The 10,717-nt window shown below is 39.3% G+C and overlaps 3 protein-coding genes across 8 annotated transcripts; 1 reads left to right on the plus strand and 2 right to left on the minus strand.

Moving 5' to 3' along the window:
- The first annotated feature begins 112 nt into the window (after positions 1–112).
- On the plus strand, positions 113–7,307 carry LOC141443445 (BBSome complex member BBS7-like). 6 transcript variants are annotated; one of them, XM_074108748.1, is made up of 16 exons: positions 113–202; positions 506–617; positions 998–1,121; positions 1,403–1,517; positions 1,589–1,742; positions 2,058–2,251; positions 2,492–2,672; positions 2,770–2,951; positions 3,072–3,189; positions 3,287–3,427; positions 3,704–3,933; positions 4,037–4,195; positions 5,914–6,023; positions 6,247–6,349; positions 6,922–7,040; positions 7,113–7,307. In XM_074108748.1, the coding sequence occupies exons 1-16, from the start codon at positions 141–143 to the stop codon at positions 7,280–7,282; spliced, it is 2,274 nt and encodes a 757-aa protein (XP_073964849.1). In that variant the 5' UTR covers positions 113–140; the 3' UTR covers positions 7,283–7,307. The 6 variants fall into 6 exon arrangements, with proteins under 6 accessions (XP_073964849.1, XP_073964863.1, XP_073964869.1 ...); XM_074108762.1 differs by having other exon boundaries at positions 1,613–1,742; XM_074108768.1 differs by having other exon boundaries at positions 116–202; positions 374–617.
- On the minus strand, positions 7,249–9,248 carry LOC141443476 (ferritin-1 heavy chain-like). Its single transcript, XM_074108799.1, has 2 exons — positions 8,744–9,248; positions 7,249–7,570 (listed from the first exon to the last, which is right to left on the minus strand). The coding sequence occupies exons 1-2, from the start codon at positions 9,134–9,136 to the stop codon at positions 7,349–7,351; spliced, it is 615 nt and encodes a 204-aa protein (XP_073964900.1). The 5' UTR covers positions 9,137–9,248; the 3' UTR covers positions 7,249–7,348.
- Positions 9,249–9,303: 55 nt separating this feature from the next.
- Positions 9,304–10,125, minus strand: mRpS6 (mitochondrial ribosomal protein S6). Its single transcript, XM_074108819.1, has one exon. It carries the CDS (start codon positions 9,819–9,821, stop codon positions 9,369–9,371), a length of 453 nt encoding a protein of 150 aa, XP_073964920.1. The 5' UTR covers positions 9,822–10,125; the 3' UTR covers positions 9,304–9,368.
- Positions 10,126–10,717: the final 592 nt, after the last annotated feature.

Raw genomic sequence — 10,717 nt, forward strand, 5'->3', positions numbered from 1 at the left:
CAAAAAAGCTATTCAAGACACCGTTTTTATCGTCGTACTACCTAAATTAAATTCATGGATAACTGTCCCTCAAAAATTCCGTGTTAACTGAGTCCAGTAAGTAGTCAAAGATTTTCTTTACTTAGTCGGATGAAGTAGATATGTGCCTGCACTTACATGATACCTATTACAATATTAATAGGGTTGCTGCTTCAACTCGTAGGTAGGTACCTTCAACACTCGTTTCGTTGTAGGAATCTTGACCTGATGTTGTCTTTTCTCTCTACTCCTCATCAACTCCGATTCTACCTAGATACTTCTTAAATTTATTGTTTTCATTTTACTCGACTGTGTGTGTGTAAAATTTACATTTGTTGATAATTCTGTTTCCTAGGTGCTATCGATCTAAAAAAAACCTTGAGCCGTGAGGATGCAAGAAATACAAAAATAATTTACATAGGTACCTACATGTAGTTTATACTGAAGCTCTACTTTTAGCTAAAGCAAATAGATATTAAATTTACAGAGTTATTAACATGGAATACGATCTATCGCGAATAGACTACACTATATGCGGGGTCACGTATCCCGATACACTAAAAATATTACCAGCGCCCGATTCCAAAACACAGCAAAAAGTGAGTACGATATAGTCTGAAATGGTTTAAGGTGCGACCAAACCGCTGCCTTAAAAACGGTGACGGCACGGAATCGCAGTGACGCACCGTATGCGCACCGTTTTTATCGCATGCTCTCCACACCGCTGCTTAAAATACGGAATCGCAGTGACGTGCCGTAAACGTCAGGACTTTACCGAACAAGTCTTGTCGTTTACGGCCCGTCCCTGCGATTCCGCACCGTTTGCGTATTTTAGCAGCGCAGCGGTGTGAAAAGCATGCAAAAAAAAACGGTGCGCATACGATGCGTCACTGCGATTCCGTACCGTCACCGTTTTTTAAGCAGCGGTTTGGTCGCAGCACCTTTAGGAAGAAACTCAGTTAAGTTATTTTTTTTGTAGTTTGTTATAGGAGACAAAAACGGAGTTCTACAATGTTTAAGTATAAAAGGCGAAGAAGCAGTTGTTCAGTTTAAAACATTACCAGGAAAACCGATTACAGCCGTTCAACTAGCCACCAATGATGGTGAGTCAGGACCACATTTAAGAAGGAACTTAAGAACATTGCTAATTAATTATTTTTGTCTGACTTATCTACTTGCATTGCACGGTAAAATCTTTACTCGCCCTTTAAATACTTGGATAGCAATTCATCTATTTTGAGACTACTTATCTTACCTTACAGTAATCTCCGTGTTTACATCTTTGTCACTTCCCAATGAGTTCCGTGTTTTGCCCCATCCATTAAGGTCTTTGTCACAATGTAAAATCACTTACCAATAATAATAATAATCCACGAAATTTTAGGTTCACAAGCAGATAAAGTGTTTGCGGCGTCAGGCAATGAAGTCAAAGGCTATACAAGGAAAGGCAAAGTTTTCCTTTCAATCGAAACGTCGTTATCGGAGACCATCACATCCATGTATACCTACACTTTTATAATACCTATAATTCTATTTACGCTCTATAAAGCTTATACTGAAATATTCACAGTGGTTATTGTAAAAATCATTGCAGGTCCATTCTGGCAGGTGATTTGATATTATGCAGCGGCCGTACTGTTACCCACTATAGAGATTTGAGGGAATACCATTCGTATACTTGCGAGGACAGGGTGCTGGACATCGCTGCTTTCGCTACTCCCAATGTTAGAACCAAATTTTATTAATTTTCGAGGACTTAATAAATACCGCTAATAGATATTAATACATGTAGGTATTTTTAGTCGATTTATGTTCGAAATACCGAGAAAAGTGTGTTACAATTTGTCCATTAATTCAAACCTTAAATTAAACGGTATACCTGCTACTAATGCCATGGTGACTATCCCCTAAATCTGCCGAAGAAATCATAGCGAAAATGTATGGTTATGAAAAGGTTCCACCTTGGCACGTGATTCAGTTCAAATTTCCTCAACTGTATTTTGAAGCAATTAAAAATGTATTTATTTTTTCGAAAACAGAACACCCGCGTGCGTCTTCTCGTGTTAGTCGCCAACAAAGGAGCAGTAATGCTGGAGAATGGACAGATCGCGGCCAGGGCTGTAGTGACCTCGGGTCCCTCGCGTCTCTTGGTACCGCCATCTATACATGCTGCAGAGATCTATGCTTTCTACGGCGCTGCTGACGGCTCAATAGGACTTATTGTTTGCGAAAAGTAAGTTTCAATGTAGACTACCACTTAGACTACATTAAATCTTGGACCAAGTAGGTAAGTTATCTTTGAGGTTTCATACGAAAACAGTACGATATTTCAATGATTTGATTATGTTGGGTAGGCAAGTAAGGCGACCTTTAGCGCCATCTAGTGTCCGGTAGAAGTAAGATACAAACTCCAATGCGCAAGTACGTACGTACAGGCAGGCTGGTCTACTAAACCTAATCAATTATTTTCCAGATCAATGTTGACAAATAAATGTCTAGTGGAAGGCAAAGGCCTGGGATCAGTGATGTGCTTGGGTTGGTACCTTTCCAACGGCAGCGCACATCTCGCAGTCGGTCGCCATGACGGATCTGTTCAACTTTACTTTGTCGATATGGAAAATTTTGCCGAAAAACCACGCCTGAAGTACACTTATGTGAGGTTCTATAAATAGTCCACAATCAGTTCTATCTCTAAGCTAAAGATAGGTATGTAATTTAATTATATAAGCAATTGCTTAACTTGAATTATAGTTTTCTGGAGAGCCTGTAACATCAGTGTGCGGCGGGTGCGTTGGAGTAGAGGATACAGAACTACTGGTGACCACGTTTTCTGGCCGGGTCTTTGCACTCAGGTCAACCCGCATTGTTTCTGGGTCTGGAATGCTAACCAATGCTTCTCAAGATGTTATTGCCACACGACGAAGCAAACTTGAGTGAGATTTCATTTACAGTTCAACTTTATTACGTAGATGCTGCTTACTGCTTGATCATACATACGAGTATATTTATATTATACCTACCTATCTAATTCTACTTACATGTTAACGTTAAAGAATCGAGGTTGCTCGGTTGGAAAAGCAAGCAGCTAATGAACGAGAGAAATATCAGAGGAATACACGATCCCTTCAAGGTGGCGTGTCAGTACCACCACTTTTGGATATTCAGTACGAAGTAAGTGCTTATACCAATTTCTATACCACATCGCTCAAAGTATCTAATCTACCAATATTAATATGTACTTATTGTAATTTAAAATTGGCAAATGCAGTTGTTAGGAGCCTCTCAAGACGGTTGGCAAGAAGCAAGAATTATGGCACCCGTACCTTTGGACATGCTATTCATATATTGTAACCGGAAGCTGGATATGCGCACTGACAGTGCAGCCGTCCTGAGCATATGCGAGTCACAGGTAAAGTAAAAAATCCAATTTATTTCTTCGCATCATCATCATCATCCCAGCCTATATACTTACCTACGTCCCTCTGCTGGGCACAGGCTCCTCTAAGAATGAGAGGGTTTGGGACGTAGTTCCCTCGCGGGCCCGGTGAGGATTGGGAACTTCACAAAAACCATGAATTGCTTTGCAGGTTTGTGCAGGTTTCCTCATGATGTTCTCATTTAACGTAAAACTCGTGGTAAATCTCAAATTTAATTTCCAATAAAGATAAATTTTGTTTTCGATCAGGGTTCGGAGTCTGATTTTCTGGCAACGGTGAGATGCCAAGCAGGCACGAGACGGTTATGGCTCCGCATGCGCTATGCTATAGGAACACCAGTGTTAACGGAATGCATCAGAGTGCTGATATATGCCCTGCCTGCTGGAGCCCCGCGGGTGGCACGTCTCATGAAGCTGCGCTTGCCGGCACTGCCTTATTACTCACAGCACGAAGACCCAGAGTCGGATAGTGAGAGCAGGTAATCCTGTTTGTAAAAGTATTCATAAACAGGGAAGACGAACACTTGACTAGGAGAAAATACCTACCTAGTTTGCCTTTGAAACAGTGTTTTTTGTCTCCAGAACATGGTGCGACTTGCGAGTGTCAGGCAGCTTTTCAGTGGCTGAAATGACATCGTGGTTGTCTGAGGCACTGCCAGGCGAGCTGCCCAGGCCTGCCTCATATGTGGCTATTGCACGATCTCATACACTGCTTAGAACTATTCTTGTTTGTCGTTTACAGTAAGTTATACCTAGAAGTCTTAGGGCCCGTTTCACTCGGCAAAAAAAATTTTTTAGAGTACCTCACAGACGTAAAGTGGGGTGTTTTTTTTTTCTTATCCAACCTTGTAATGTGGGGTATCGTTGGATAGGTCTTTTAAAATCATTAGGGGTTCGCGAGAACGATTCTTCGATTCAGTGATCTGTTTGCAAAATATTAATTAAAGTGCAAATTTTCATTAAAATCGGGCGTCCCCACCCATCCCCCCCCCCTCTAATCTAAACAGGTGGGGTGGACGGGAAAATTTGAAAAAAATTAGGATGGCAGTAAGTATATCAAACTTACAAGGAAAACTATAACGGTTAAGTTTTCTTGAGAATTATTAGTAGTTAAGAGTAAATAGCAGCCTAAGGTATAAAATATCTAAACTTGGAAGATTTCGTATAAAATACGAAATCCTTAGAAAAATATTACTTAATTTTTTCTTAATGGTTACGGAACCCTATTTTGGGCGTGTCCGACACGCTCTTGGCCGTTTTTTTGTATTACTAAATCGTACCCATAACGCATTCGCGTTAAAATCTCAATTTGTATGGAAACACGAACAGCGCCTCTAGCGGAAAGTTTGCGAAAACTTACACTAAGGGTACAGAACTTTAGTCTTCAATGAAGTTTTCGGTGCGCCAAACGGGATTTGAACCCGCATCTCATGGTTATACGCGCTGAGTATGCTACTAATAACTGCACCACGTCGCCCCCTACCAACCCCCCCGAAAACATTCATCGCTTGCATACGCCAGTAGTGGTGTGTGGTACCATGCCATCGCAGACTTCGATCTAACCTTTGGGGTGCCATCTATCGCCACTTTCATAAGTCACGACTCCTACTTAACAATAGAAGTGGTAATATATGTCGGCGGCCTATCGTAAAAGTCGCTAGATCACGAAATTCCTAGGCATATCGTGAAATGACGCCATTTCATGATAATAATAGGTATGCCTTAAAGTTGGCCAGGAATATCACGATGTGCCTGAGAAACAATACGGCAGATCGATTAAAGCAACGCATTCGTCGATATTTCTATAGCTCTATACCAAGCACATCGTGATACGCCGAAAAACGGAAAAATTTAGGTACGACGAGCGAGCGCTTAGTATGCGCACGAGCCGGGCGAGCGAAGCGAGCGTGCCGCGGCAGCGGCCGGCGAAGTGCTAGAACCGATATGGCGGCGTTTCATGATATGCCTAGGAATTTCATGATCTGCTTAAACTGGCCAAATCATGAAATGGCGGCGTTTAATGATATGCCTAAGAATTTCATGATCTGCCTAAATGTTACTACGCAAATCGTTAAACGGTGAGTTTTGAACGATATGGCGGATGTCCCTTAGCCAATTCATGAAATGGCGGCATTTCGCGATATGCCTAGGAATTTCGTGATCTGGCAGATTCAGTAACGGCGTTAGGGTAGGGCGCGGTGGGGCGACATAAAGGCGCGCCTAAGCCTATACCTTCTAGGAAATTTCCAAAAGTTGGGGATACCGTGGAAATCTCGCCCAGGGCCCTGGAAGTGCTAAAACCGGCACTGGGTGGATTTTACGATCGGCCGCCGACATATACATCATGGCTTATTCTAAGAGATGCGGGTTCATATTCTGGCCGTAGCACTCGAAGCATTTTTTAAAATTATCATTATAAAAATAACCTGTTTAAATAAGTATTTCATAAATCTTCACAGGAGAGGGCTAGCTATATTTAAATCGGATAATATTTCGACAATATCTACAATAAAAGAAGTTATTTCTAATTGCTCTGTACAAAAGAGTATTCGGCTGGAAATGTTTTGTGGTAAGCAGAAATAAAACCCAATCTGTAACTCTATGGCCAGGTACTTACGCACTTTGCGGCTAGCCGCGCGGTTTTAGATGGTTTTAGCCCGCCTTCCGTCGCTCTTCAAAGTATCGCTTGAGAAAGAGACGGCGCGCTAAAACCGCGCAGTTAGCCGTATAGTACGTACGTGGCCGAAAAGAAAAAAGGATTCTGCCACTGAGTTACTTCATTATCCTTTTAGACATTCCTGATAAAGCTTGTGCTCAATCATTTAACAAATTGGAAGGACTCTTCAGAACAGAATACCAGAAACACAAGGATATAGCTTTAAAGAAGGCGATTGAGTAAGTCATCATCATCATCATTCTAGCCTATATACGTCCCACTGCTGGGTACAGGGGGGCTACTACGAAATTTGAAGTTCGTATCGTACCGTTCCTTTCACTCTCTTATTATATATTAGCGTCAGCGGGACGGCAAGATACGAAGTTCTAATTTTAGGGCGAAGTCTCCTCTAGAACGAGAGGGCTTGAGCCATAGTTCCCAGTTTGGATAGTGAATGCACACACACCATTGAATTGCTTCATAAATTTGGGCAGGTTTCCTCACTAATGTATCGTACCATCAGCCAAACAAGTGGTCTAACAATTTTTAAACAAGTTCCTATCAAACAAATATGTTGCTAAAGTTGAACTTTCAAGTTGACAGACACTTTTTTTGGCATTATTGTTTAATGATATGCAAACAATTATCAACTTTAAGGTGGTAGACCACATATTTGCCCGATGGTATGTACAGTTGAGTTCATAAACTCTATTGTTAACGGTGTAGAAGCATGTTCAGATATTTTTGATAAAATGTTTGCTCACAAGTTTATGAACTCGACTGTACCTGTAACCAAACTGACTTGTTTTAGTGCCTTAGATTTGGACGTCAACACAGTTGATGTTAATCCAGTACTATGCAATGATTACTTGCGAGTTTGGAAATCACTAATAGAGGATGATGTTGAAGTTTACTTTGATATACTTGTTGGTGAGTTTGTTTAGTAAAAACATTTTTTTCTGTTTGTTTCGGACAAAATTAATCAGGTAATAACTTTTACAGATACAGTGATGCAATGGTATTCTGACTGGAAAGTGCTGATGTTATGCAGAACTGATCAAGGCAGGGCACAAACGGAACTTCGACCAGCTCTTCTAGAATGCAACCTAGACTTAGTGAAAAAAATACTTTCCAATGATCCAATATCACCTCAAGATCCTTTTATAGAATAAATGTGTTGATTTACAAGAGTTGTCACACTGATATTTTTATTTATAGTATAATATCATTAAGTTAATTCATAATTTCTTCAGAGACTTGTGATTGTACGGGTATGTTGTAGCAAGATGTTGATCATAATTCCATAATCCATATTCATCACACAACCTTGCTATTTCAGTCACATGATGGGAAATTTTATTGATTGAATCCATTTGATCAGTCATGAAGATTGATGTGACAAAATCCACACAGTGGTAATCTTTGGCTTTTTCCGCTATACCAATGAGGTCTTGTATTAGCTACAGAATTCAAAAATTATTTGTTTATTCAATTATTTTCCTGACACTATTTGAATATTTTAAATAGGCCGCCTTTACACCTGTAAGTTACTTGCGTAATATTTACATAATTTACTTACAGTTGCATTTACACTTGCAATAAATACTTACGTAAATAATGCTTACGTAAGTTGTGTAAGTTTAAACTTGCAGAAATTATTACACGCCCATTTACATTAGCTTCCCAAATCAGTAATAAAAATGCCTTCTCACAGTCGTCACGTTCAAGCAGCTGCTGCATACATAATTTTATCAAATAGTCGAAAGCAAAAGAAAAGAAAATGCTGGATAAAACCATGGCTAGAAAGAAGAATGGCAAAAGGTGCATTTGAAAATTTTGTAACGGAGTTAAGAATGGAAGACCGAGACCAATTTTTTTACTTTATAAGAATGGATTCTACGACTTTTGAATATCTTTTGGAAAAAGTCGCACCAATCATAAAAAAAAATGATACACATTTTCGACCGGCTATTTCACCAGCTGAGAAACTTATGGTCACACTTAGATTTCTGGCTACAGGTATGGTATATTATTTAATAGGTAATTAAATAATAATATGCAAATTAGACGTCTGCTAAGCTAATTTCTCCCTACTTTCAGGTGATTCCTACCAATCGTTGATGTACTTGTTCCGAATATCGACCGAATATATTGTAGCGTAATTTCTCAACTTATCAATTTAGTTCGATAAGCTGTGAGTCGCTTCCGTAAACAAACTCGAACGTGTTTAGACCTGTAATTTTCCAACTTACGTAAGCTGTGCGAAATTACAATAAGTCACTTACAAAAACTATTTACACTTGAAAAATTATCGTAAGTCGCTTACGTAAGTGACTTCCGTAAGTAAAACTTACATAAATTTCTCAAACTTTCATGTTTTAAAAATAGCTCTTTTAAAAGGTTTCAAAAATTAAAGGCTAACAAAGCTGACTTACATTTCATGACCAACATCAACATTTACACATAATAGTTTTGTACCTATGTTAACAATGTTAACATAATTATGTGTTGCACAGACCTAGCTGTGATCCATGATTAATAGTAGAGATGTAAAAAAGTGTAGTTCATTAATTATGGCACTCGCATCAACATTAAAAATACTTTAGTAGCAATAACATGATTATTTTAAATACCTCAGTCACATTATGTTCCAAATCCAGAGCCTGTTTAAAAGCTTCAATCATGGTTATTTTTATATTTGGAGTTTGTATCTTGAGCCCGTTTATTAAAGGAACTCCACCCCGGCTAAGCTGGTAATGGATAAACTCCTCGGAATGTTGAAATTCTTCATGGTACATTTTCATGAAGAAGCCACCAGCCCCTAGCCTAGATACACTTGGGTGAAGGAATGAAACAGCCATATTCAAATACTTTAAAGCAGCCTCCTGCTCTGCCTGAATCTGTTTATTAATAGCAGCTTCGACTTCTGGACAATACTTGTGTCTATAATAAGAGTTTTCTCTGAATGGAACTCTCTCTAAAACATTTCTTAACCACAAAGTTCTTTGTATGTGTGTTAACAGCATTTTAATTTAGAACAAACACTTGCAATTTATAAATGGTGACCAAAAATGTTCTGACTTAAATGTGTCAAAGTTTAGAAACCACATAGATTTTTAAATGTTTGGTGAGTAAAAAGTAATAATATGTAGTAAGTAATACTTAAAAAGTTCAATGAAAAAAAAACTCCAAATAAATCACTAATTTTTTAATAACAACTATCTAAATATAATTACAAATTACTATAAACAAACTACATTACTTCTGGAATGGATAATAGTCAAGACCAGAATTATATTTAAATTTGTAAGTGAATTGGTTTACTTGTGTCTTTCCGACTTCAATCATTCTCTGGACTTCCTTCCGGTAGGCCGGCGGCAGCAGCTCCTCCTCCAGCGTGCATTTGTGTGCATCCTCGAGCTGCACTTTATATACTCGCTGTCTTACGATATCCACGTCGCGGCTATATTCTTCTTTTAAATCCGCCACAGTCTGGGTCGCCGTATCTATTTTAAACACAAAATAGTTTGCTTCTCGGTGAACTAAACCGTGAGCGCTGGTTTTATACGGCATTGCTCGAAAACCTAAATTCTCGATATCTCGTATAATACCGCCTCGGTTAAATATCGCATGTGATACACGAGTAAGAACTGTTTTGAGTTCTGGTTTTGGCATTGCACGTAGCATCAAGGCTAACTCGTAGCTAGGCATTTTCCCGTTTTAATAGAGTAAAACCAAATTGGGCTGTTTTTTTTACTTGTAATCGAAATCCAGTACGTACAATTAATAATACATGCACTTCGTGCAATGCGATCTGCGATCTCCGCGCAACGCAACGCAACGCACGCAGCAAACCAGCGAGCGAGCGAAGCGAACTGTCACGTTAACTGTCATGTCAGCCAGTCACTCCGTGTCACTGTCACTGTAATTTTTTTTAATCTTCTCCGTGGAACGCCAACATAAAGAATCAAGTTTATACAACAGCAAATTTGATCCCTGGGCATTTTCACTAAAACATGTACTTACCTAGCAACGACATAGTTAAGGAAAAGTTAAATAATGTCAGTTTTGTGGCGTTTTATTCCATATTATAGGGGAAAATCGTCACAAAACTGACAACTTTTAACTTTACGCCGTTGCTAGGTACATGTTTTAATAAAAATGCCCCCCTACATAAACTAATTAAAATACTATCACATTAATTAGTTACGAAATATACTATCATTCAATATCATGGACGTAATTCCATGTTCAATGTCTTCCACCAAACAACACTACGCACTGAATCATAAATTCCCCCAAGAATGGGGGGACCTCGACAAGAGTAGATGGAATTTATGTATTTAATTTTTGATTTATTGATGGCGTCCAAAAGCCATTTGTGCGGTGTATCGTTTTTGCCGTCTTAACGCACATAGAGCTCAGAGGAAGTAAATATAGGTATAGGTAGGTATAGGTCTATGATCGAACGACACGAACTTCGAGTTTCGAATTTCGTAGTAGCCCGCTAGCGCGGCACTGGCCACCCACATTATTCTTACCTTCTCTCTCTCTCTCTCCCTCCCTGCAGGGCTAATACGAAACACGAAAATCGACGTTCGTATAGT

This window comes from Choristoneura fumiferana, chromosome 2 (genome assembly GCF_025370935.1).
Source record: "Choristoneura fumiferana chromosome 2, NRCan_CFum_1, whole genome shotgun sequence".
NCBI lineage: Eukaryota > Metazoa > Arthropoda > Insecta > Lepidoptera > Tortricidae > Choristoneura > Choristoneura fumiferana.

Bases quoted from the DNA above. Each gene is read 5' to 3' on its own strand.
- LOC141443445 (XM_074108748.1), top strand. From the start codon at position 141: ATGTGCCTGCACTTACATGATACCTATTACAATATTAATAGGGTTGCT. The intron at 618-997 runs GTGAGTACGATA...TTTTTTTTGTAG, and splicing joins ATTCCAAAACACAGCAAAAA to TTTGTTATAGGAGACAAAAA. The intron at 2,952-3,071 runs GTGAGATTTCAT...TTAACGTTAAAG, and splicing joins ACACGACGAAGCAAACTTGA to AATCGAGGTTGCTCGGTTGG.
- LOC141443476 (XM_074108799.1), bottom strand. From the start codon at position 9,136: ATGCTGTTAACACACATACAAAGAACTTTGTGGTTAAGAAATGTTTTA. The intron at 7,571-8,743 runs GTATTTAAAATA...TGAATTCTGTAG, and splicing joins TGGAACATAATGTGACTGAG to CTAATACAAGACCTCATTGG.
- mRpS6 (XM_074108819.1), bottom strand. From the start codon at position 9,821: ATGCCTAGCTACGAGTTAGCCTTGATGCTACGTGCAATGCCAAAACCA.